The sequence below is a fragment of the Tachyglossus aculeatus genome, chromosome 25 (assembly GCF_015852505.1).
Source record: "Tachyglossus aculeatus isolate mTacAcu1 chromosome 25, mTacAcu1.pri, whole genome shotgun sequence".
Classification (NCBI taxonomy): Eukaryota; Metazoa; Chordata; class Mammalia; order Monotremata; family Tachyglossidae; genus Tachyglossus; species Tachyglossus aculeatus.
This window is the reverse complement of record NC_052090.1, coordinates 16,951,581-16,978,979: the sequence shown is the minus strand read 5'-3', so window position 1 is coordinate 16,978,979 and position 27,399 is coordinate 16,951,581. Positions and strand designations below refer to the sequence as shown.

Here is a 27,399-nt window from a genome sequence, read left to right as displayed (position 1 = left end):
CCCCTCTTGTTGTAAGCTCATTCTGGGCAGGGAATGTGTTTGTTATTATATTGTACTCTCCCGAGTGCTTAGTACAGTGCTGTACATCCAGTAAATGCTCAAAAAGTACATTTGACAGGCAGGGTGTGGTTGCCAGCGACACCGATGGGCCTGTTTAAATGAACGGGCTGTGGTGTTCGTGGTGAAGGGAACGCTCACAATATAGAAGGGTGGCTAGGACTACAACCCGGTAGACCGTCAACTTGGTCAGGAGTTGGATTCTCTCTTGCCACCGCTCTACAGCACCTCTCCCAAAGGATATGTCCGGCTTCTTGATTCAGTTCTCAATTTGTCTATCATTGTGTCATCGACAAAATGCTGCCTAGGTAACAGAATTTTATGGCAGCAAGAAGTTCCAAGGTGCCAATCATCTGTGTTTGTGCGACTTCTCCGATGCAAGCCGACTGAATTCCCTTGGTGTCCTTCAGATTTGTCCTCAGTCTGTGGCTCCGGACTAACTCAGAAAAGTGATTTAGAATCATCAACAGCTCTTCTGAGGTGCGTGCTTCTAGAGAGTCCTGAATCTGCTCATAGCAAATCTTCGTGATCGTCTCTAGGACGGGCCCTAAGGCGCCAAGCCATTTGAGTTGGAAGGGTTTCTCAGAGGATCAGAACATTATTCTGATGTCAACACCCAAGTCCTTTGTTGCATCCTCCAGCAGCTACGTAGAACAGATTGAACAGTGGTTGATCCACCCACAACCATGGTCCATGGGGAAAAAAATCAGGTAGGGCATCCCTGTTTCTGAAACTGCCCATGGAACCGACATCATCATCATCAATCGTATTTATTGAGCGCTTACTATGTGCAGAGCACTGTACTAAGCGCTTGGGAAGTACAAATTGGCAACATATAGAGACAGTCCCTACCCAACAGTGGGCTCACAGTCTAAAAGGGGGAGACAGAGAACAAAACCAAACATACTAACAAAATAAAATAAATAGAATAGATATGTACAAATAAAATAAATAAATAAATAAATAGAGTAAAAAAATGAGGCACTCTCAGAATCATGATAAGCTTTTCAGGGCACCCGAATGTATTAAGAGCCTAGACGTGGGAGCCGGAGGACCTGGGTTCTAATCCCGGCCCTGCCACTTGCCCTGCTGTGTGATCTTGGACAAGACACGTAATCCATCGGTGTCTCCGTTTCCTCGTCTGTAAAATTGGGATTGAAGATTTTTTTTCCTCCCCCCCAATTTACACTGTGAGCGCCATGTAGAGAAAGAAGAGGAGAAAAGGTGGAGAAAGTGAACATGCAGCACTTTATACAGTCCCTGTCATTAGCTCTCAACAAATATTGTTAACTGAGAGCGAACAGAAGATGAGCCAGTCCACTGGGTTTGAGGTGGGGTGTAATTACAATGTTAATATCTTCAACTGAATAATAGCAACGAAATGTGTAAGTCATTTTTGAGGAATCTACTGTATTAAGGGAATTGTGTCAGTTTTCCCATTACTTAGAACGGCTGGATGCCTAGCAAGTTTGTGAATAGAAGACCATTTCAGAAGCTTTCAGCTTGAGGGATAGGAGCTTGGGTTAATCGTATCAACCGTAAGAATTGAGTTCTATTTATTTATTTTATTTGTACATATTCTATTTATTTTATTTTGTTACTATGTTTTGTTTTGTTCTCTGTCTCCCCCTTCTATCAATCAATCGTTTTTATTGAGCGCTTACTGTGTGCAGAGCACTGTACTAAGCGCTAGACTGTGAGCCTGCTGTTGGGTAGGGACCGTCTCTATATATTGCCAACCTGTAGTTCCCAAGCGCTTAGTACAGTGCTCTGCACACAGTAAGCACTCAATAAATGCGATTGAATGAGTGAATGAATGTGGGACACGGACTGTGTCCAATCTGCACATAATGTGCCTACCCCAGTGCTCAGTACAGTATCTGGCACATAGTAACCATTTAATAATGGTTGCATTTGTTATTATTCAGAAGTCGCCATAGCCCAATCTACTAATGGTGCCAAACGCTTGTGTAAAGTCTGTTTCTCTTTTTACCCATTTTTCTTTGGCTGCTTTTATTGGAAACTCATTCTTCTAAATTCTTCTCCGTTTTAGTTTTCACTCCGCCCAGATCGATTGAAAAATTCTCATGCAAGGTCTTCCTGCAAGAAGCCTTCCCTTCTCTCCTCTCTTTCAGCACACACGCACACGTGATATACACATATGTGTTGAAATTGTAGTGTCAATCGAAGGAATTTACTAAGCATTTTGGAGAGCACGACACAGTTGGTAGACGTGATCTCTGCTCCCGAGGATCTTACAGTGTAGTGGGGGGAAAACAGACAAAATAAGGTAAGGGAAGCAACTGAGCATAAGGATTTGTACCTGAGATATATGAAGGAGGGGCAGGGTGATGCGTAAGGGCCGAGGGGTTAAGACAGGGTACATGGGTGAGGCAGCAGGTTGGGAAAATAGAGTTCCCGGATGAGTGCTTAGCCTGGGATGGCTGCCTGGAGGAGATAGGAGTCAATCAATCGCACGTATTGAGCACTTAGAGTGCCGTACTGAAGCGCTTGGGAGAGTACAATATCATAATACAGATTCCCTGCCCACAACGAACGTACAGTCAAGAGGGAAAGACAGACATTAATATAAATAACCAGCCTCCTACTTTTAATAAGCATGGTTTTATGAGCTTGCTAATTTCCTGGGTCCCCCCTAGTAAGGGTTGTTTGTTTTTTTTTTCTATTCCAAATATTGCTTTATTGAGACCAAGAGCCCCCCGAGGGCCTCTGGAGAGATTTCTTTTCCTGGGGCGGGTAGAGAGAGGATAAGATCCTCCTTCTGTTCCTGACCCACGGTGACAGCATCTTCCCATGAAAGCTTTCCTCTTGGCTCCTACCCTCTAGGCCTAGCACGGGCAAGGGAGAGGATAAGGCCGGAAAAGAAAAGACGACTAGAAATCAATCAATCGTATTTATTGAGCGCTTACTGTTGCAGAGCACTGTACTAAGCGCTTAGTACAGTGACTAGAAAGGCAGGGAAGAGCCAGAAACAGAGGGAACCACTAGGCAGGCCGCTTCCCTGGCAGGGTCAGGGGCAGGTGGTGAAATCACACGAGAAGGGGGAGTGATAGTGGACGACGGCAGTGGTGTGGAGGATGGGGGACAGACAATTCTCATCAACGTCCTTTATTCACTCCTTGTTCGTCACCCGCATCCCGTGTCGGAACTCCTCCGTCCACTTTTCCGGACCTGGCTCCATCGGGCCACCACTTGGATCCAACCCCTCCCAACCCACCGCCAGCTCCTGACTCTCCCAATGTCCATTTGTTGTATGCCGTCCATTTATTGTTGTATCGTACTCTCCCAAGCACTTAGTACAGTGCTCGGCACACAGTAAGCACTCCTTACGACCGACTGACTGAATGAATTTGGCTTGGATCCCATTTCCCCCTCCCTGGGCCTAGTAATATTAATGATTGGGGTATTTGTGAAGCGCCGTCTTTTCAATCAATCAATCATATTTATTGAGCGCTTACTATGTGCAGAGCACTGTACTAAGCACTTGGGAAGTACAAATTGGCAACATATAGAGACAGTCCCTACCCAACATTGGGCTCACAGTCTAAAAGGGGGAGACAGAGAACAAAACCAAACATACTAACAAAATAAAATAAATAGAATAGATATGTACAAGTAAAATAAATAAATAGAGTAATAAATATGTACAAACATATATACATATATACAGGTGCTGTGGGGAAGGGAAGGAGGTAAGATGGGGGGATGGAGAGGGGGACGAGGGGGAGAGGAAGGAAGGGGCTCAGTCTGGGAAGGCCTCCTAAGGCCTTCATTCATTCAATCATATTTATTGAGTGCTTACTTTGTGCAGAGCATTGTGGTGAGCACTGTACTAAGTGCTGAGATAGAAACAAGTTAATCAGGTGGAGCACAGCCCACGTCTCTTAAAGGCGCACAGCCTAAGTAGATGGCCGACCCGGCCTTGAATTTTACAGATGAGGAAAGCGAGGTCAGAGAAGTGAAGCGATTTTCCCAAGGTCGCCCAGCGGGGAAGCGGCAAAGCCAGGATTAGAACTCGGGTCCTTTGACTCCCAGGTGCTCTTTCCCCATTCTCCCGTTCCCTTGCTCGGCTCACCGTGGCGGTGAAAATGGGAAGGGAAGTGATGGTACAGCGTTGAGGAGAGGAACAGGCGGGTTCGCCCTAGACCCACGGGTCCTTGTGGAAAGAGTAGGAGGAGCGGGAGTTGGGAGTCTGGGGTTCTAGTCCAGGCAAGACACCCAACTTCTCTGGGCCTCGGTTTCCTCATCTGTAAAATGGGAATGACAGCAATCAGTTATGTTTATTGGACATTTACTGTGTGCAGAGCGCTGTCTTCAGTGCTTGGGAAAGTACAGTACAACAGAGTTGGTAGTCACAATCCCTGCCCACAGTGAGTTTACAGCCTACAGGGAGAGGCAGGCGATGAAAGAGATTAGGATTAGGGGAGATTAGTAGAGTATAAAATTATTTGCAGAGTTCTGTTCGGGTGGGGTATCAAATTGACTGTGAGCCTTGTGTGGGACAGAGACAGTGTCCAATCTCCCGACCTGTTATCTACCCTATAAATGCCATTAGTATTATTATTATTATTATTACCCTACTGTATAACACAGAGTAAGTACTTAGAACAGTGCTTTGCACATAGTAAGCGCTTAACAAATGCCATCATTATTACTAATTGGGGGAGGAGAGTAGAACATAGGAGACCCTTTACTTATCAGTTGTAAGAGCCTCTAGACTGTAAACCTGCTGTGCAAAAGGACTGTCTCTCTCTCTTGTTGAATTGTACTTTCCAAGCGTTTAGTACAGTGCTCTGCAGACAGTAAGCGTTCAATAAGTATGGTTGAATGAATGCATTTAGTGGTTCCTGTATAGTTTGCTTAGAAGCAGCATGGCTCAGTGGAAAGAGCCCGGGCTTGGGAGTCAGAGGTCATGGGTTCTAATCCCGGCTCTGCCACCTGTCAGCTGTGTGACTTGGGGCAAGTCACTTCACTTCTCTGTGCCCGTTACCTCATCTGTAAAATGGGGATTAAGACTGTGAGCCCCACATGGGACAACCTGATCACCTTGTATCCCCCCAGCGCTTAGAACAGTGCTTTGCACATAGTAAGCGCTTAACAAATGCCATTAATCAATCAATCAATCAATCAGTTGTATTTATTGAGCGCTTACTGTGTGCAGAGCACTGTACTAAGCGCTTGGGAAGTGCAAGTTGGCAACATATAGAGACAGTCCCTACCCAACAGTGGGCTCACGGTCTAAAAGGGGGAGACAGAGGACAAAACCAAACATACTGACAAAATAAAATAAATAGAATAGATATGTACAAGTAAAATAAATAAATAAATAAATAGAGTAATAAATATGTACAAAAATATATACATATATACAGGTGCTGTGGGGAAGGGAAGGAGGTAAGATGGGGGGGATAGAGAGGGGGACGAGGGGGAGAGGAAGGAAGGGGCTCAGTCTGGGAAGGCCATTATCATCATTATTATTATTATTATTATTATTAATGAAGATGCTGTGCTTGATCTGCAAAATCCTAAATGATAAAAGCTGTTGTTTCCGGGTGAAACTTAACGTCAACCAAGATTCCATTATGATCCTGAATAATACTGGAATTGGAGTGGCTCTTGTAGGAGAGCTCTGGACCAGTAGCAATGATGAGGAAACACTAAGGAAGAAAAAACCCTCAAAGGGTGAAGAGTCTCATAGAAGAGACAGGACAAAAAACACAAATATATATAGTCAGACCAAGCTGTGGGGTTTTCTCTTCCTTCTAGACTGTAAGCTTATTGTGGGCAGGGAATGTGGTACTCTCCCAAGCGCTTAGTACAGTGCTCTGCGTACAGGAAGCGCTCAATAAATACAATTGAATGATTGATAAGTCTTTAAGATTACAAATAACCGAAATATCTAGGTAGTTTATGGAGACTCTACTGCAGCTGTAGTCAACCACATGGCGTGGGTCAATTGTGGTGTAAATCTGTATAGGTTTTCATGTAAGAGGTGGGTTTTAGTAAAGCTCTGAAGAATCAGTCCATCAGTGGTATTTATTGCACACTTACTACGTGCAGAGCATTGTGCCAAGCACCGGAGAGGGTAGAGTATAACAGAACTGGTGGGCATGTTCCCGGCACACAGACGTAATCTCGAGGGAAGAAGGGAAGAGAAGCGTTTTAGTTTAGAAAGGATGGGAGGGTTTAGGTTGAGGGGAGTGGAGGAGTAACAGTTTGAAAGTGTGCGTCGGGGGCATCCGTTAAATAGATGCGCTTGAGCCAAAGCAGAGAACACCACCTGGAAGAGATTGGAGGTGTGTGTCTAGGGGAGCGGGGGAGAGAGATGACAATTGAGTAAAGAACGAGGCTGGTTGGGGAAGACCTCGGTTCATACGGCATTGGAGAGCACTCTTGAAGTGCTCTCTTGAAGTCTAAGTCCCAGACTGAGTCCCCTTTTTCCTCTGCTCCTCACCATCAATCGTATTTATTGAGCGCTTACTGTGTGCAGAGCACTGTCCTCCCCATCACCCTGACTCCCTCCCTCTGCTCAGCTCCCCCTCCCCACCCCACAACACTTAACATACATATGTACATATTTATTATTCTATTTATTTTATTAATGATGTGTATGTATCTGTAATTCTATTTAATTTATATGGACGCCTGTCTACTTGTTTTGTTGTCTGTCTCCCGCCACCTAGACTGTGAGCCCATTGTTGGGTAAGGATTGTCTCTGGTTGTTGCTGAATTGTACTTTCCCAGCACTTAGCACAGTGCTCCGCACACAGAAAGTGCCCACTAAATACGATTGAATGAATGAGTGAATGAGCTAGTGACGTCGTCAAATTGATGCTTGAGAAAAATGGGCCTTTTCTAGTAATCCGGAGATTATACTTTTAAGAAACTGGAGATTCTGCACTGGTATTTTCCTGAGAACACCTGGCTTTCTCTCTTACACATTGTCAATACTGTGTTGGGAAACAAATATTGTTAATCCGAGTTGCACAAAAGTGGCTTTTTACTATCATAGGGTGATTTTTATCTGGGGCTTTCCCACAGATCGTAATGAACCACTCACTTTGGTAGTTTCAACATCGTTTCTGGTTTTATTCGTTGTGCGGTGAATAAAATCCAGATAAGGGACTAAAGCCGGCACATGACTTTGAGGGATCCAGAGTGAATTATTGTTTAATATACTGTATATGTAGAAATCCATAGCCTTTCCTGCAGAGATGAGATTTTTCAACTCTCAGGTGATGGCCAAACATCAGTCTCTTCAGACTTCCCAGGCAGTTCCAGTTTTTTTTGTGGTAGCTTCTCCATTCCGAGGGAGAATGAATGGAACGTATTTACTAGGCTCCCGATGGGAGTGGTTGTCGTAGGGTAGCCACACTCCCACCCACACAGGGATTTCCAAGCTACTGTTCCCAAGGCTCACATTCCCAGGCCAGGTGCTGCAGTCCAAGTGGAGGAGAGGATGAACAGGACAGCCGCCCGGGAGCTTGTGCTGGCAGGCGGAGACTTAGGAACAATGGTACCCGCCCGTGCGGAAAGTGGAAGTGGTGGCAGCAGATGTCAAAACGAGCTATGTTGCCCAGCGCGGGCATTACCGCCCAACCTCCATCGAAGGAAAACCGCCTTAAAGCAAAAGTTCCCAGATGGAATCATCATCATCATCAATCATATTTATTGAGCGCTTACTATGTGCAGAGCACTGTACTAAGCGCTTGGGAAGTACAAATTGGCAACGTATAGAGACAGTCCCTACCCAACAGTGGGCTCACAGTCTAAAAGGGGGAGACAGAGAACAAAACCAAACATACTAACAAAATAAAGTAAATAGAATAGATGTGTACAAATAAAATAAATAAATAAATAGAGTAATAAATATGTACAAACATATATACAGGTGCTGTGGGATGACTGGAACAATCCCGTGGTCTCTTACAGCTTTCAAAAATGATTTGGGATGCGACTACCCCGGGGGGGTTGAGGCCAGCAAAGGCTGGAAATGTGAGGCCCAACCATGCTGGTTTTTGTGGCCAGCCTGGTACCGGCCTGGGACTGGCCACCAGTTCAGAACTGGGAATAAATACAGGCCAGGCCAAGAGCAGAAGGAACCTCACTTTGGGGGCTCAGGCACGTTGTTCCGTGGGCTGCTACTCCCGGCAGCCGTTGGTCACTCTCACACGTTGTGGCATAACATACAAAGTGAGATTCCAGTTCGCCCTGCTTGAAGGTCCCTAATAATAATATTTGTGGTATTTAAGTGCTTACTATGTCTCAAGCAGTGTACTAAGCGCTGGGGTAGATACAGAGAGTCGGGTCAGACACAATCTGTGTCCCGTGTGGGACTCACAGCCTAAGGGAGAGGGAGAAGAGACATTTTGTCCCCATTTTGTAGATGAGGAAACAGGCACAGAGGAGTTCCTTGACTTGCCCAAGGTCTCCCGGGAGGCAAGTGGCAGAATTGGGAGGAGAACCCAGGTCCTCTGACTCCCAAGCCCCTTTCCAATCAATCAGTCAGTAGTATTTATTGAGCACTGCGTGGAGAAGCAGCGTGACTCAGTGGAAAGAGCCCGGGCTTTGGAGTCAGAGATCACGGGTTCGAATCCCGGCTCTGCCAACTGTCAGCTGTGTGACTTTGGGCAAGTCACTGCACTTCTCTGTGCCTCAGTTACCTCATCTGTGAAATGGGGATTAGAACTGTGAGCCCCCTGTGGGACAACTTGATCACCTTGTAACCTCCCCCAGCGCTTAGAACAGTGCTTTGCACATAGTAAGCGCTTAACAAATGCCATCATCATCATCAACAGTGTACCGAGTGCTCGGGAGAGCACAATATGACGAAGTTGATAGACCTATTCCCTGCCCACAATGAGCTTACGAGGTCACGCTACTTCTAAGCTGCCCTTGCGTGAGGGAGGAGGGTTGGAGGAAAGTGGGGCTCGTCCGTGCCTGGCAAAGTTCAGATCTGTGCTGCGTGACTCGGCCTCAGATCCCCTGGGCCCTGGGCTTTCCCGAATCCATGTGGAGCTCAGCAGCAGGTGTGCCCAGCCTGGTTGAGCTATGGTGGTCCTTTCAGGGGCCATGACCGGACCATGGTAAACCCCATTTCACGGTGCTCTGAACAGTGTAGTAAGGGACTTGCACTGTAATCTTGGATGGTGGAACTGTCTGAGATACCCATCCTTTAACCCAACCTCGAGTTATCTGAACTAGCCCTGGTCCCAGTTAGTTTGGATAAATAGACTTTTACTGAGGAGATGTTGCCACCTGGAATTTTATAACTAATGTTTCCCTATCCTTGTCATTCCCGGATTTTTCACCTTCAGCTTCCTTTTACCTTCTTTGCGTCATTGCTCCGTGCCCTTCCTAAGACTCACTTGGCGGGGGGAAAAGAATATGTGAAATGGAATCAGAAATTATTCGTCAGTTGTCCCACCGAATAAGGCCAGGGAAGATTTCTGCATTCAAAACTGACAATTTTCCTCGCCTTTTTAGGGTGATCCGTGATGCTTCATTGGCTCTGCCGCGGCACCCCAGAATACATCGTTCTGTGATTTTCACAGATCCTAAGAATGTCCTGCTGGAATTTGGAGCTGGACCTCAATGCTCAGGTGGGTGGCTTTTGTCATTATATGGCCCGGTTTTCAAAGTGGTGGAGTTTCTTTCATTCCATGCTCTGAAGGACATAAAATGTTAAGAGGAGACCTTTGAAAAGCGTGCCACATAATAAACACGCCACTTACTACTCTAGGGCCTGTAATTCCTACACCATGTTTCAGCAGGACTTCTTTACTGTTCACGGGATAGTGGAAGAGCCAGTGTAATATCAAGGAGCTCTAAAGAGATATGAATAAATTTGTGTTCAGTCAATCAATCAGCAGTACTTATTGAGTGCTTACTGTGTGCACAGCATTATACTAAGTGCTTGGGAAAGTACGACAAAGTTGGTAGATAAATTCCCTGTCCACAGGGAGCTTATATTCTAGAGTGGGAGACAGGCATTAGTATAAACTGTAAGACCTATGGGGCTGAGGGTGGGGTGCATTTGCAATAAAATGCGCTTTGCGTGGAAAGTAGCAATATGGGACCTCTGGGAAAACGGAGTATTTCCTTTGAAGACCCTGTGTGCCGATGGATCATTTTTTGTTTTTGTTTACGGGGACATGTGATTCTGCTATTTTCCTTAATGAAATTGTGAAAAGTATTGCTCCCCTGAAAATTTTAGTTTGAAAATACTTGGTTTTTATGTTTTTTTAAGATTAACCAGTAAATTGATGAAGCAGAGGGCATCTGAATTCCTTCTATTTTTCTGTTGTTTTTGTCTCTTGCAAACTCGTCAGGCATTTGGTAAAACCCCTGGCGGTACAGTAAGTCCTCCGATAATTCAGAAGAAAACCTCAGGTTTTATCGTTTGCACACCCCGACTCGCACAACGCTGATTCTTCCGACCTCACTTCGCATTGTATCTAGATAGTTGTGTGGTGTCGGAAGAACGTGCTCTAATTTTCCCTATCAGCGTTCGATCCAAAATGGGCAATGAAACCACTGACCGTGGAAGAACCTAGTGTATCCGAAAGACGAAGATGGTAGTATCTGAATGGAGAGCTGACTGAAAATGGGTGCGATTAGCGATTAGAGGTAGGCAGATAAAAGCCAGTGAAAACTATGAAGTAAGAGGGGTTGAAAAAGTTGGGGGAAATGACAGTTTTCTCATTCCTGCAGTGACCTGTTTTATCACCAAGCTTTGGCGGTCCAAGAATGGATTTCACTTGCTGACATTTTATTAGAGCCTGAAATACCGAGTAGAAGGAAATGTAGCTGCATTCAGTCCGGGGTCCCACTGTCGATGACCCCGATTCTCTCTGTGTCTGAATTTACTCCTTAGAGGCAACGTAGGCACTTGGGGAGGATCATTAATTCTGCAGTCGGTGTTTCAGTGTACAGATAGTTCCTTTAAGTGGCCCGAATGTTTATGCTCCTCCCAAAGTAGCCAACTCGGTAGTAAATTCAGTCTTGGGGAGAATTGGGCCGACCGAATAAACACCTGCCTGACAACTGGGTTGCCTTTGAAACTGCGTGTCAGTAATTACTGCTTCAACTCACTTAATGAATTGAAAATCTCCTCCTAAATGTGTTTAACATAATTTCCACAGGAGTCTAACAGTCCCAGAAAACCACTTTTTCTGGCTCGTCAATAGAAACTAGTTCATCATTTGTTTTTTGGCTCTTGCCCTTGTCTCCGATTGTTTCCTTCCCCTCCTCGCCACCCTCGGGTCCTTTCTGTTCATTCCTAAATAAAATGTGTGTGTGTGTATAGTCGAAGAGCCTTATGGTAAGGGTAAGAAAATTGTTAGGTATGACTTTTCCATTAGTGCTTTATTCTGCAGCTAAGTGTGTAAATGTGAAGTTCTCCTTCCAGTAGGTAAGTGACATCTTCAAAGTTTTTCAATGTAAAATTTCAATAATGGGCAAATGTGTGCAGTAATACTTTTCTAGCTTTTGTGCACTGAGAAACTTTGTTTGACTGGTAATAAATTGTGTTTTTGCTTTTATGTTTATATTTTATTCAGGGTCTGTTGGCACGGTTAAATATAAAAGTTGTTGCCATTTTAAGGGCCAAGAAAGTGTCAGTTTAAATATAGATATTTAAAAACATTTTGTGTTTTCATAAATAAATACACATGCATATTTGCATATTATGTTTTCACATTCAAAAGTCTTTACTCTTCTTTCAACAAAACGAAAACAATGACAACCAAAAGACGTATTGTGTGATTTGGGCCCCAAGTATAAGAGTTTTTGTTGTGGTCTATAACATGCTTGGTTTTTATTTTTGGAAGTCAGAGTTACCTGAATTTGGAAATAGTCTCAAGTTTTGAATTTACTCGTGAGACTCGGTATGATAAAAATAGTGTGTTTAGTGTCATTTGGTCCTTTTTTTTAAGCAATTTGTGATTTGCAACTTGTACTTCCCAAGCGCTTAGTACAGTGCTCTGCACACAGTAAGCGCTCAATAAATACGATTGATTGATTGATTTTGTTATGGGACATTTGGATAGGAAAGAAAACTTCAAATAACCATGGAAGAGTTCAATTTTCTTACCTGCAACTTGAGAGGGAGCATCATGCACACTCACATTTTGTTCTTTAAAGTCACTAGAGTGGGAAATTCAGGACTTGAGGTTGGAATTCGGTTGGTTAATGAAAAGTCAGGGTTTTCGCCCAAGAAGGGCAACATCCTGATTCAAGGAGATACAGGTCTTAAGTACATAGAATGAAAATCTACCCTGAAATTTTCTGGGCTTTCCAGTTGGCCTTGAAAGCTTTTTTTTTTTTTTTAAAAAAAAAAAAAGAATTCGTTGTCTAGTCAACACTTTCTTGGCTTCCATGGTTGGGGTCAGTAAATTTCTGAGACATCTCTGGAAGTAAAAATTGCAGTTAGCCCAAAAGAATGCCAGAAGTACAACTCACACAAACTGTGATCCATCATGATCATTTCTACTTAAAGCATATTGTGCCTGTCTCTGATGTGCCAATACTTTGCAGTGACTTTTTGAAAACGTAATTTTCATAAGGCATCCCTACACTGGAACTAGTGGTCCAGGGCCCCAGGGCCAGCTGCTGGGCTTTGCTCTCCTACCCCTTCCACTCCACCTTGTTCTCCTCCTTCGTATGATTGGTCTGTTCTGAGACATTCCTATCCCTCAGGGTCCATATTCCACCTGTTTAGAGCAAGGCCAAAGAGCACAGATGTTCCTCCTGCGTTACATGTCCACAACTGCAGTTTCCACTCAGTGATTTCGGTTCTCCAGAGGCAGAAATTGCCCGTTGCGGCTCCTAAAAGGGATTCTTCTGGCCTCTAAATGGACCTTAAATTCTGTGGGTCTGGTAGATGCATCCCTGCAGGTAAAGTACAAAGAGATTAAAACTTCCTCCAAGACCCAAGCAAGTCACTGGTGGACCTAAGAATGGAAATCTAGTCTTTCAACTCCAAGTGGAGTGTTAAATATCTGCTCACACTGCCCTTCTGTGGTTGATACTTTGATAAAACTAACAGAAACTACAACCCTAGAATGGCGTGGTGAGTGAAAGGAAAGGAACCATCAAAAATGAAAATGTATATAGAAGGGAAAGATATTGTTCCTGTGAGAGCAGTTTTATTTGCAACCTCATTGGAGCAAACATATGACAACCATCTTTGGGGACAGTGTGTCAGGGCGTTTCTCGCTTTGATCCACTGAATGATCCCCTTCAGCAAGAGAAGTTGTCACCAGATTTGGTGGGGAGGGAAAGGGAGAAAAAGCACTGGTGTGAAAACAAAACAAGGGTTGGAGGGGCTTTCCCTGCTGATTGAGGTCCACAGAAAGGGGCCTCCAGGATGATTGTTGAAATTGAATATCCTAGAAAAATCAACGAACTCCATTCTAGGTGGTTATCGGCTGAAGGAAATACTGCATAATAATGAACATTTTTCAGATTTTTGGAGGCCTCTCTCTTTAACCAAGTATCATCCCTTCCAAATTTGATTCCTACTTGACTGTGAATATGAACTGGCTCTGGGGTCCTTCTGTATGATTACATATGTAAACTCTGGGTTCTCCCATGGGGAGCTGGGAAGCTGTTGCCGTCATGCTGATTTTTAAAGCATTCCAGGCCACTAGATGTTTTCCACGGGGGTTGCCCTTCTCCTATCTGGTTGGCGGATTTTACAGAGTTGGGATTGAATTGAGTCCTCTGTTTCGGGAATGGGTACCTAGGACACGTGAAGCATATCCTCCAAATGGTTTCCTGTATGTCTTCCAAATCTAGTTGTGTATTTTTTACTTTATTTTTCACGAATTTTTGAACAGGTGGGCAGTGAAAGAACTGGCAGCTTAAAGAAGCTTGGTGTTTAGTGGCAAGAAAGTGGGTGAGCTCTCCTCACCATGAGCCTGATCCAGGAAAAAGTTTATTCTTCCTAATCAAGCAGGTCTCAATGACAGATGATACTCGTTCTATAGCAGTTTGGCCTATTCACGGGAAAGTAAGTGTGCTTTAGGATGCAGAAGAGATTTGGGGGGGTGTCTCTGCTTCTAGAAAAAGGGAAGGGTGAATGGATAATTTGCTGGGTTGGGTTTTTTTTTTCTTAAGTGTAAAAAGATGATTAAATATGTTTTGCAAGTTTGTTCTAAGACCTGTATGTTGCACCTTTACTTACATTCTGCTGCCTGCTTCAAAATTGCCCTTCTTTAGTGGTGTTCCTGCCCTTTGGTACTCTTAACAATCTCTTCCACACCCTTCAAATCTCTTACGCTGCCTCTGCAGCAGGCATGTAAATTGAAATGTACTAAATGTTGGTAAGTTTCATTTTGCAACCCACCTTTCCGATTGCACAAAAGAAACAAATGAAGCTGCCGGGCTGATACCTGCTCAACTAGTACTAAATGAATGTCATAAGCAAAAATTGCAATTTTTCTTAAATTATGCCTTATTACGGTGTTTGGTGATTAACATATATCAGGATTAAGCTGAGAGCAACAATCTCGTTTACCTTCCCGGGGTTAGCGGAGTCAGCATATTCCCTTAAAGTTTGAAGAATCTATGGATGCAGGTAAATTGAGGAGAGCTACATCAGGTGGATAATTGAATCCAAACAGATCTGGGAAAACCATAAAAGAAAACTGAACTATAAATTGCTACTATTGGTTGGTAGACCCTCAATTTTTTTTTTGACCTTTCAGCTTATGTATGATTCTTTATTGGTTGATTGCATAATTCACTTCAAAATATACCAAAAGCCAAGATGATGAACTTTCCATTTTTACAAACTATTATTTTTTTTTTTCAACCGTCACCTTCGAAGGCCATGCTTGTGGGGCAGAGGGAGTGTCAGAGTATTTTGCAAAAACCGGAGCACATTCTAAAGTTCTGGTCCTTCACGGTAGCAATTTGAAATGGTTCATCAAATATGCACATACATTTTCAGTCTTGCAACGGTTCTTCATTTTTTTCTGGTGAAGACAAAGAAAAACTTCCATCAGTTGAAAAATGTGGTAAACTTTGATAATTTAAGGGAAATTGGTAGTGGTTGTGGTGCAAAATTCTCAGAAAAGCATTTCCATACTGCCACAGAAGTTCTTCAAAATATACCACAAGATAGAGTATGGAGATTCAACCCTAAAATTTTAGTTAAGGATGTGTAAATACAACCCACACATTTTTTCCATATTTATTGTATCAGACTGAAGACTAATTAAGTAGAACCAGTTCTTGTTGCTTCTAGTATATAATTAGCAGCCCTTCGAGGTATTTGGTAACTCAGCCTAAGGTCCGAAGATTTAAAATGGATTTAAGTAATTTGGAACATTGACAGCCCACAGTATTTTTGGATTATGGTCTCATTAAAAATACTAGATCATAAATTGCATGGACATGTTTTGCATTCATTTCATTTTAGAAAGTTAAAAAAAATCCAAACTTAGATTATACTTTGTTTTCCTTCTATATTTTAAAAAAGAACATCCCGAATCACTCGGGCTATTTAAGGTGAAACACGGATTATTTTCCAGTCTGCCAACTCTGTTGCATTGTACTCTCCCAAGCGCTTAGTACAGCGCTCTGCCACAGTAAGTGCTCAACGCATGCCATTGACGATGAAGTAAAAAGAGCTGTCGGCCAGTAATTTGAAATTATTGTAGCTGAGTTGATATATTTAATAAGGGAAAAACTGATAATAATACAACTCACTAATTGATGGCGTGAGCTGTGGATGGGAAATTGAAAAGTAGTCAGAGCCTGTATATTACACGTTTTCCCATTTTCTTTGATGTCAGTTCATTTTTTTTTCCTCCCAGAAGCCTAAACAACGCTTACAACCGCACTAATCCTTTTTTAAGGCACCTCAGTTTTTTTGTTGTTGTATTTTCACGGTACTTGCTAAGCACTTATGTGTGTCAAGCGCTGTCCTAAGCAGTGGGGTAGATACCAGGGTAATCAAGTTGGACGCAGTCCCCGTCCCATATGGGGCTCGCAGTCCAAGAGGGTGAACAGGTGTTGAATCCCCATTTTAACGTTGAGGAACCTGAGGCACAGAGAAGTGAAGTGCCTTGCCCAAGGTCACACAGCAGACAGATGGCAGACCTGAACACCATTTGGAAATTAGAGATAGAGAGTGCAGTGTCGGAAGAAACATTTGGGTGTCCGAGTGCAGTATTGGCTAAGAACCCCTTACAGTAACGCGACTTTTCCTTAATACAGGATTCCTGAAGAGGTAACCCCTAGTTTTATAGGAAAACTGAATGTTAACTAATCTGTTCCACTTGTTTCTGAAGAAGCTTTCTCAGAGCTGGACTAGGCCGTTTGCATCTTAAGTTTATGTCCACCGTAAATTCCTTTTGGTAGAAATGAAGAAAATTGGCTTAACGTGTATATTTCTCCTCTCATAAGTTACCCAGATTCCATCATTAGCCTAACCCCGTCCCCAGTAGCCTCTGGGTTGGGATGTAAACGAAATCACTATTCTTTATTAGTCCCCTGACATAAATCATAATTTGTAAGGAGGAGGCTTGTTGCACTCAGGCCTCACTTTTTTGCCCTGTAGGAAAAAAGGAGGCTTAAATCTCTACTTTTTTTTTAATGACTATTCCCAAATCGTAGCAAAAACTTTTTTGTTTCTTCCAAAGCATGTGAGAACTGTGCATTCCAGTTGTGCCGATTGCCCTTTCCAGGCCCTTATACAATGCTTAGAAAATGTCCTCTATTTGATAACCGCTTATGCAGTTCAGAAGAATATGGGATGTGCGTGACAGTCGGGGGAGAGCCTTTTTGGGTTTGGTTGAGCTGTTCAGTAAAAGATTTTGGTTTCGTTAATCTCCGTAGCCCAATCCTCTTCCCGATTTCAACTCTTGGTCATGTAATGGTATATTGCCATTTTCCTTTTTTGATTCATTCTTAATATCAACGTCAAAATAGTACATTTCTTCTTTACGCACCTCATGCATCAAAACCATTGCAGATTTTAAGTGACTTGGCTTATCCTTCTATTGCTCTTACATCCTTTGTGCCATCCAAAAATGTTAGTGAATGCAAACGTTTCATTTTTTTTTTTTTACTCCTATTCTCACGCCGATAGCTGATATGGCTTTCAGCGACGTTCATTCCCCCCCCCACCCCCAAAAAATAAACTTGTGTCTAACTTCATGGAATCCTATTTTATATTTTTAATGCACTCTCTTTTCGGAGCGGGGAGGGGAGAAGCAGAGTTCTGTATCTCTCATGAATCCTTAGAATTGAAGAAGCACTTTACCATTATGGTATCACATATTGGACATCTGAGGTACAGAGAATTTACTATCATCCGGTAAATCCGGAGGCAGAGCAGAACATAACGTGGGGCTGCAGATTGACTGGTCAAGAGCTCTTGGAAGAACAACATTCTCCTTAGGATAGGGTCTTTCAGTTATTGCCAGTTATCCCCCGACTCATTTTTGTTGATTTTTGTTTCACCCCAGTCTGTACTCCAGTACTGTTCCCAATAGCCCATCACTGATTTAGCGTTCTTCTCCACTCCCTAATCCAGCCCACAAATTGAGTGTTCACTGGAGCTTTTTCTTCCTTAAATATTGGTGCTCTTACTACTATAACTACTCATATCAAATAAATCCCGTTTTTCGCCTCCCCCGAGGAAGTGGTGAAGCAATAAGTAGCAATTTACTTTATAATCTAATACTGCAGTTATTCTTCTGGACTGAAGCCAGACATATATCTCTAGTCTGTAGCTTTGACTAAAGAGTACAGAGAGGTTTCCCAGTGACGAAACAAAAATCTGTATTTTTGAAAGCGATTTTTTGATGCCGCGAATTTGCAAGCCATAAACTGCCCCCTCCCCCTCGAGCCCCTCCCGTCCCCTTTTTGGGCAAGCGAAAGGAAATAATAGGGATAGATTATTTTCTCTTTTTCATTTTTAAACTACCGGTTCTGGTTTGGAATTTGAATTATTTAAACCTTCCTTAATTTGCAACTATCATAGTAATTTTCTTGCTTTCTCATTTACATGTAACTGCTACATGCCATTGTTTTGACATGTAAATATACCTAGAACTAATTGAAGTACACAAACGGTATTTATTAATGCATGCATAATCAGCCAGGTATTAAATCTAAGCATGAGCTGCTTAATCATGTTTCCTTACCCTTCATATTTGTCCTCCTAATCACAGGTTTCGTGAGCATCTAGACCATTCTTGTTTATTTTGTTTTACAGATCAATCAAAATGGAAAGTACTGGATTTTACTCCTCTCCAAGAAGAGTCCGTGGGACTGGTTAAGGTCAAAATCTAAGGATTTTACCAGCTGTCATCAGGTGTGCATTGAACAAATGCTGCTGAAATTCTGTTTTTCAATATTTTATGCTTTCTTATAAAATACAGTTTAAAGTGCATATACATTAGTTAATAATGCAGTTTCATTCGATATTGGGATATCAGCCTTGTTATTCATCCTGCGGGGGGGAACCACCAAAGAGAATAATAATGTGAATTGGTAATTATTAAACTACAAATAGGCGTTATTACTTATAAAAGTTTTTCAGCTGGTCTTAGAATAGTGTAATATTTGAGCACTAGGGCATAATATTCTTCTTCATTGCTCAGTATGTACAAGCAAAGTCTTAGCATTCCATTAATTTCACTTTGGACTTAATGTAGAAATTTCAGAATTCATTTTTAGTTCAAATGAATGTCCTAGGATACATATTCAGAGCCCTCCTCAAAAACAAATCACTGTCTTTTCAAGGCAAGTTAATGCATAATTTATAGTTCTCTTTGCCTTGTTTTCGGTATAGTGCCCAAGGCCTGTAACTTAAATTGTCCTGCTGTCCTGTCCCCCCCGCCCCCAATCTCCATTTCAGTATTTCTTTTGGTGCCTGTTTTCAGCAGTTTGTTTTCATACTATCGTGATTTTTTTCAAATTATCTATTTAAATGTTGGATCATCTGAAAGAGCAAATGGCTAGTTAAATCTTCAGAGAGTTTGGACTGGGAGTTGTTCAACACTTAGGGTAATTATCCGTATGTTTCTTGCTTTTGAAATTTTTAAAAATATATATTTTTTTTTTCCACAATTCACTTTTGCCAAATAGTATGTAGGGGCATAACACATTTAAATCATTCATAGGAAAGATTACTAAAACAAATATTCGACCTATTTTATTTTTTGCTCTGGGCTGGCAGGAATCCATTATTCTGTCCTGCAATCATATCTTGGCTCTCTAGAAGGCCGTATTAGGGGAATTGGCGGTCTTCGGGGTAGAGGAATTCACACCAGCCAGGGGAGAGTCAAGGAGGGACACCTGAAGGTCCTTGTGGGTCAGATGACCTAGGGAGAGGAAGGAGGTGAATACAACAGAAGTATGAAATCAATAACTTCACTTGCAGATGATTCCTTTAATGCTGCTCTTTAGTCTAGAAGGAAAACTTTTTGACAGAAATCTAACGTGACTGAAAGATACTGCTGAGTTCCCAGGTACTAGGGGAACCTGCATTGGTCACTGGCTGTCCAGATCAGCTGCTGCAGCTCCGGATTTTCTTTCTCAAACTCCCTACCTCCTCGGGTCGCCTCACCCCTCATCCCCCTTCCCCCCCCCCCACACGCTGGCCCCCTTCACCTCACTCTGAGTCAACTCCTCCCCCCCTTGCACCATCCCCATCCCCCCCTGCACCTTCCCCATAGCCTCAGCCAAGCATGGCCTGTTGAACCCCCTACTCCATCATGGGGGGAAGCTTCCCTTCATCATTGACCTGTTCCTGATCCAAACACTGCTGCTCCTCGCCATCACTGAAACCTGGCTCTCCTCAGATGACAGTCTCCCCTACCACTTTCTTGGAGGGTTATCTTCTTCTCCCACTTCCCAAGACTCACTGGAAAAGTGGTGGAGTTGGTTTCCTTCTCGCTCCCCAGTGTCGCTTCTGTACCATCTCATCTCCCCCTACCCTCTCTTTCCCTTCCTCTGAAGCCCATAGCATCCACCTCTATCACCCACCCCAGTTACTAGTCACGGTCATCTACCAACCCCCAGGACCCTCCAACCGTCCGAACCATTTTGATCCTTTTCTCATATTCCTTCTTTCATTCTCCATCCCTCCTTTGATCCTTGGGGACTTCAATATCCACGTGGATGCTCCCAATCCTCCTACTGTCCGCTTGATCTGATAATCTCTAGTCACAGTACAATCTCTACCCTCATAGATTCTGAAGTTCTTCTGTCAGATCACAACCTCCTCGTCTGCTCTCTTCCCCAGACACCCACTCTCCGCAGATCTGTCCTGTTCCTCCTACAGAGACTTCCGATCTTTTGACCCCCTCTGATATTCTAGAGCCATCTTGCCCCATTTGGTCACCAAACCCAAACTACCTTTACAAGATGCACAAGTCGACGCCCTCAGTGTCACCCTCTCCACCGAATTCAACTCCCTTTCTCCCCGGCCCTCTGCCGATCTCGTCCAACTAATCCAGAACCCTGGATCACCTCCACGTTTCGCTTCCTCTGCTCTTATTCCTGAGCCGCAGAGCACTGTTGGTGGAAACCCGGACATCTGGCTGACCTTGTCCGCCTTAAATTTATTCTTACCAGCTTCAATTCAGCCCTCTACTCTGCTGGACAATAATACTTCTCTTTCCTGATTCACTCGCATAGCCACTGCCCCCTCCAGCTGTTCTAAGCATTTAACTTCCTCCTCAAACCTCTTGTCCCCGCCATCTCTTTCTCCTAATGACCTGGCCACATAACTTCATTAACAAAATTGAACCCATCAGGCATGATCTCCCTAAATTCACCCCTGCTCTTCTCTAATCCTCCACTCTTTGGCTCTTCCATTATTTCCTGCAGTATCTCTAGAAGAGTTCTCTCGCCTCCTCTCAAAATCTACTGCTCTCCCTCTGTGCTTCTGACCTCTCTCCCTTCTTACCTTATTAAAACACTTGCCCCCTCCCTACTTTACTGCCATCTTCAGCCATTCACTCTCCAACAGCTTTTTTCCCCACTGTTTTCAAGCATGCTTACCCATCCTCTATCCTGAAAAAAACATCCCTTGACCCCCATGGCTCCTTCCAGTTATCGCTCCATCTCCCTCCTACCATCCTCTCCCCTTCCTCTCCTCCGGTTCTTTCCTAAATCTCCTCCAATCTGGTTTCTGCCTCCTTAACTCCACAGAGCCCATTGTTGAAGCAGCTTGGCCTGATGGATAGAGCGTGGGCCTTGGAGTCAGAAGGACCTGGGTTCTAATCCAGGCTCTGCCACTTGCCTGCCGTGTGACCTTGGGCAAGTCACTTAACTTTTCTAGGCCTCCATTACTCATCTATAAAGTGGGGATTAAGACTGTGAGACCCTTATGGGACAGGGACTGCGTCCAACCCGATTCGCTTGTATCCAGTCCAGCGCTTAGTACAGTGCCTGGCACATAGTACATTTAACAGATACCACAGTTGTTATGATTATTACAGGAAGCATTTTCCTAAAAAAAAGTTCAGTCCTCCCCCGACTCCTCAAAAACCTCCAATAGTTACCCATTCACCTCTGCATCAGAAACTCCTTGCCACTAGCTTTAAAGCACTCAGTCAGCTCTCCCCTCCTACCTTCTCAGTGATCTACTACAGCCCAGTCCACCCACTTCCCTCCTCTAGCACTAGCTTTACTCACTGTGCCCTGATTAATCAGTCAGTTGTATTTTTTGAGCACTGCAGAGCACTGTACTAAGCGCTTGGGAGAATACAATAAAACAGAGTTGGTTATATTCTCATCTATTTTGCCAGCGACTCCTTTCCCACATGTTCCCCCCTGCCCTTCCTCTTATTCCAAATATGCCAGCCCACCACTCTACCCTCCTTCAAAGCCTTATTAAGGTCACATCTCCTCCAAGAAGCCTTCCCCAATTAAGCTCTCTTTTCTCTGGCTTCCTCTCCCTTGTGATTCATCTGTGCACTTGGATCTGTGACCTGTGGACATTTGATATTTGCCCCCCTCCCTCAACCCGAGAGCACTTATGTACATATCTATGAATTATAGAATATAAACTATGTATGTTGATGGCTGCCTCCCCCTCTAGACTGTAAGCTTATTGTGGGCACAGAATGTGTCTACCAACTCTGTTATTATACTCTCTCAAAGCGCTTAGTACAGTGCTGTTTACACAGGAAGCACTCAGTGAATACCACTGATGATACAGAGGCAATAAAGGGAAGGGTTAAGCTGATTATCTGGGTCAAAAACCCACTTCTGTTGAGGAAACATTTTGGCCTGGAAACTACTCATGAATCCATTTTACTTACTGTATCCATGGCCCAGTAGTTAATTTTAACGTCTTATGAAGTGCAGTTGTGTTTTTCCCGTAGTTTTTTTTTATAGGATAAAAATTCATTCTATAGTGTCAAACATCACAGTACTTAGACATGTTCAATTTTCAGTTTGAAAATGTAAGACTCACCTTTTTACTAAATATGCTGGGAAGATGAAAGAAATTCTTTTGGAACTAATAGATAAAGGAGGCTTGGGATTCCGAAGTCCAGATTTTGGCTTTACCATATTTATTAGATAACTGACATTGGGCTAAACTAGATAGCATTTCCATTTAGCCTATTTTTCCAATCCGAATAATGAGTGTGATAGTAACTCTTGAATCCCACATGGGTTAATGTTTGTGAAAGTCTTTGAGGTCATTGAGTTAAAGAACCCTCCTTTTGCCAAAACCGAGTTATAAATTCAAATTTCTTTAAAAAAATGGGGTTTATAGAAGTTTGACCCACCTCTTTCAGAGAGTTTATATGGTTTTATATAACTTCAGTATTTTGCATAGATACACCCCAGGCAGAGTTGTTGATCTAAAATTCCGGCAGCTTTCACAAACCTTTCCCTAGTCTTAAATTTCACATGTTTTTACCATTTCAAGTTGCATACTGTTTTTATGAAGGCCAGATATTTGCAGTCAGAGCTCAGAAAAGAACATATTGGGCCTGATGCTACTGGTAAAAATGGAGTAATTCTCCTAAACTCTTTCATGCCACAACAGTCATTCAGTAAATTACCTCTGGTAGTAGCTGTAATTGTAGTGGTGGTATTTGGGTGTCCATTTGGTGCAGTAGACTGTACTAGTCACTCAGGAAGTACATAATAAAGAAGTGACACTTTTCCTGCCCACAAGGAATTTAAACTCTAATGGGGGAGACAGACATAAAGATATTTCATACACACACACACACACACACACACACACACACACACACAAGTGCTGAGGATGGGCATTAATAAAATCATAAATTCTAGACTCGGCTAATGGGATTATACGATCTAGGGTGCTTGGAAATTAGAGAAGACTGGTTGGAGAAGATGGGATTTTAGGAGAATTTTGAATGGGGTATCTGTGGTCTAAATGGCAGCCTCAGTACTTCAAAGGGTGTCCTTTCAGGGTAGCAATTTGGATTTATCTCAAAGCATTAGGGCAGTGATTCTGGGCATTGCAATTTCGGGCATGTCTGGGAAGCATGTTCTCTGTGTGGTTGTATTTACATATCTGTACTTCCAGTCCCTTGTAAAAATTGACAGCTGCCATAATTGCAAGGCGTGGAGTTAATTATTGCGTGTCCCTTCCTCAGATAGGTTTACTGTCACTAAATGGCCATGTGTTAGGCTCAGTTTCAAGACCCACCTTTTTCATTCCGTTCATTCTGAGCAATGTTTTCATATAAAAATTTTTTTCAAAAACGAAGCCTACAGATATTACATTAGACCAGCTGAATCGAAGTTTGCGTGTCTTTTTGAATTCAGAAGCATCACGTAGCAAATTAAACTTTTTTTTAAAAAAAAATTAAGTTTAGTTACAAACTAGTTGTTTCTTATTTTTTTTTTCCAGTCCCCTTTTGCTTTCTTTTTCGACCACATGAAACTTGAGAAGCCATCTAAAGCTAAATCATTTAGTGGAGTTGAGAGCAATTCCCAAGTGTCCAACAAGAAGGCCTGGTTTAGGCTGCGATGGCCACTGTCATTCCTGGTGATTTGTCAGAAGTAAGAGATACCCAGAAAGTCCCTTCAGGGAAACGTAAGCGTGGTGAAACCAAACCAAGAAAAAACTTTCCTTGCCAACTGTGTGACAAGGCCTTTAACAGTGTTGAGAAATTAAAGGTTCATTCATACTCTCACACAGGAGAGAGGCCCTACAAGTGCACACAACAAGACTGCACCAAGGCCTTTGTTTCTAAGTACAAATTACTAAGGTATTAAACTCTATTTATCTTTCAGATTGTATTTTCTATTTTATGTTGGCCACTTTGAGCACTGTATAAGTATTTATTTGTGTACCCATTCTTCAGCTGACTTGCAGAGAGGAAATGTTAAGTAGTCGTTGACTTGTTTTTAGAATACTAAATGACATAAGTATGTGTGTTAATGCTTTTGGGTTTTGGTTTAAAAAACCGTGTATGAGACTAGACTTTTCCTATGTATAAGGAATTTCCACAAGAGAAGTGTATGGACTTGAGAATTTGTTGGTTTGTGGACATAGACGTGAGTACGTTCAGGAATGCCCACGTGCCCGTATTATTTTAGCTAAAACCTAACAACTTAAAAACTTGGCTTGAGTTTTGCTGTAGCTAGGCCTGTCCAGTTGTCCCTAGTGTCATAATGTCAGCGGAAGAGGTCCTTTTGTGAAGACAATTTAGCCTAGATTGTAGCTGCGGTGAAAAAGTGAACGAGTGTAATCTGTGATCAAAATAACTACTTACAGAATATATCTGTGTTTAAAGGCATATGGCTACTCATTCTCCTGAGAAAACCCACAAGTGTAATTATTGTGAGAAAATGTTTCACCGAAAAGATCACCTAAAGAATCACCTCCATACACACAACCCCAACAAAGAGGCCTTTAAGTGTGAAGAATGTGGAAAGAACTACAACACCAAGCTGGGGTTTAAACGTCACCTGGCCTTGCACGCCGCAACAAGCGGTGACCTCACCTGCAAGGTATGTTTGCAGACTTTTGAAAGCACAGGGGTGCTCCTGGAGCACCTAAAGACTCACGCAGGCAAGTCGTCGGGTGGGGTAAAGGAGAAGAAGCACCAGTGTGAACACTGCGACCGTCGGTTCTACACCCGCAAGGATGTCCGCAGGCATATGGTAGTGCACACTGGAAGGAAGGACTTCCTCTGTCAGTACTGTGCACAGAGATTTGGACGGAAGGATCACTTAACCCGTCACATGAAAAAGAGTCACAACCAAGAACTTTTGAAGGTGAAAACCGAACCCATGGACCTTCTGGATCCCTTTACCTGCAACGTTTCTGTGCCTATAAAAGACGAGCTGCTCCCGGTGATGTCTTTACCTTCCAGCGAACTGACATCAAAGCCATTTACAAACACTTTGCAGTTGAACCTCTACAATTCTCAAATTCAGTCGATGCAGGCTTCCGGACCCGCGCACCCGATGGTCGGCCCGTCGTTACCCTTGGGAATGCCGTGTCCGTTAGATATGGACTCCGTCCATCCTGCTCACCAGCTGTCTTTGAAATACCCACTCACTTCTACCTCATACGCAGTTTCTATGCCGGAAAAAGAACAGCCGTTGAAGGGGGAGATCGAGAGTTACCTAATGGAGTTGCAAGGCGGGATGCCGTCTTCCTCGCAGGATACTCAAGCGTCCTCCTCGAAACTAGGGTTGGAGCCTCAAGTGGGGCCGCTAGATGCTGGATCTGGGGAAGGGCCCCTCTCCAAAGGCTCCGTTTCCATTAGCGAACCTCTGAACGCACCGCCTCTGGACTTCTGTCAGTTGTTCAATTTCATACCGGTCAATGGCCCGCCCTATAATCCTTCTGTATCGGTGGGAAGCCTGGGAATGAGCTACTCGCCAGAGGAGGCACATTCTTCGCTGGCTCAACTTCCACCACCGACGCAGGATCCTCAAGATCCTGGGAACAGTATAGGCCTTGGGTCTCTGCACTCGCTGTCAGCGGCGTTCACCAGTAGTCTAAGCACAACCACCACCCTGCCCCGTTTCCATCAGGCTTTCCAGTAGGATACAGGAGCCGACTTAATGCCAGACGTATCCGTAGAAATGCCTTAGATGAATGACCGTGTTGCATTTAGTGCCTACTATAAGTCACGAAATCCGCTTTTCTCTTGTCCCAGTCTCATCAAGCCAGTAAGAAGGGGAAACTAACTTTTTCAGTGAGCTTCGGAACCATTTGTTCTCCAGTGTTTACCTTGGTTTAGGCCTCCAAGAGTTCTGTCTTCTTTTCACTGCCATTTGACGTACCTTTTGGAAAAAATGGATAAAGGAAAGCCACCACGGCTAAATTTTGTAAACTCTTATTCCACGTTAAAACATCTTGAAAGGTCGGCCTTTCGTATGTTTGGGTTTTTTTTTCCCGTCAGATAATAGCTCTGCCTGTCACTGTTTTGAACAATTAAAACTGTCTGTACATGAACATTCATTTTACAAAAGGAATTCACACTATTGCCTACATCAGTCGAGTAGGATCTGATTAGACGCCCCATCCGATTGATAATCTCAAGTGAATTAAAACTGCTAAACTTTCCGGTTGAAAACATTTAGCCCGTTATTTCAGGTCAGCGTGTTTTGAAGATTTGCCATTCTCTCTGGCTAACATGGTTGCAGTCTGTATTAAGGTCACCCGAGAAGCTACTTAAACGCAAAGCAACAATATTTGGAGGGGAGAGAAAAGAGCCTTTTTGTAGACAGTAACTATTCCATTTTTAACACCGAAACGGCTTTATGTTTTTCTGGCACATTCTGGGGGAGAATAGACATCGTTGATGTTTGACTTGGAAAAACATAAAAAATAGCATGCGTTAGTAACGCGGAATATCCCCTGACAGTTTTTTGGGTTTTGGTTTGGGTTTTTTTTTTTTTTTTTGGCTTTTAACGCGCTGTCTTTCATTGTAGTAGTGTAGAAAGTGTATGGCGTTAAGTGTCTTCAGAGTCGATATTCACATGTGTAGGCATCAGGCCTTCGCAGCTGTCACTGCCAAAGGGTGGGTCAGGTCCAGCCAGAAGTCTGCGATCGATTGTCGTCCAACGTTAGCCAGCAGTCAGGGAGCCAGTGTAAATTTGCAAGTGTTAGGTGTGTTTAAACTGGAGCTGATCTTCTCAGCTTATACGGTGTGATATCCTCCTGAGCAATAAAATAGACATTAATCACACCTACTTCACCTGGGTACTTGGTTAGGGATCATTTTCCCCGTTTGCCAAGGTTTAAAAAAGGACTCTTAGGAGTGAAGTAAAAGCATATTGCTTACACCACTTTTTACCTATTTACAATATTCCAATTGCATCCCCAGCCTGAAGAGCCAA

General features: G+C 43.2%; 1 protein-coding gene across 4 annotated transcripts; it reads left to right on the top strand.

The window, feature by feature from the left end:
• The first annotated feature begins 460 nt into the window (after positions 1–460).
• On the top strand, positions 461–27,399 carry PLAG1 (PLAG1 zinc finger). 4 transcript variants are annotated; one of them, XM_038766624.1, is made up of 5 exons: positions 461–537; positions 9,565–9,680; positions 18,311–18,409; positions 23,948–24,099; positions 24,837–27,399. In XM_038766624.1, the coding sequence occupies exons 2-5, from the start codon at positions 9,642–9,644 to the stop codon at positions 26,098–26,100; spliced, it is 1,554 nt and encodes a 517-aa protein (XP_038622552.1). In that variant the 5' UTR covers positions 461–537; positions 9,565–9,641; the 3' UTR covers positions 26,101–27,399. The 4 variants fall into 4 exon arrangements, with proteins under 4 accessions (XP_038622552.1, XP_038622551.1, XP_038622554.1 ...); XM_038766623.1 differs by lacking the exons at positions 461–537; positions 9,565–9,680 and adding an exon at positions 14,022–14,092; XM_038766626.1 differs by lacking the exons at positions 461–537; positions 9,565–9,680; positions 23,948–24,099 and having other exon boundaries at positions 18,322–18,409.

Excerpts from the sequence above, each read along its gene's own strand:
- PLAG1 (XM_038766623.1), top strand. The coding sequence starts at position 14,045 with ATGACAGATGATACTCGTTCTATAGCAGTTTGGCCTATTCACGGGAAA. Across the intron at positions 18,410-23,947 it reads ATTTTACCAGCTGTCATCAG|TCCCCTTTTGCTTTCTTTTT; the intron begins GTGTGCATTGAA and ends TTTTTTTTCCAG. Across the intron at positions 24,100-24,836 it reads TTCCTGGTGATTTGTCAGAA|GCATATGGCTACTCATTCTC; the intron begins GTAAGAGATACC and ends CTGTGTTTAAAG.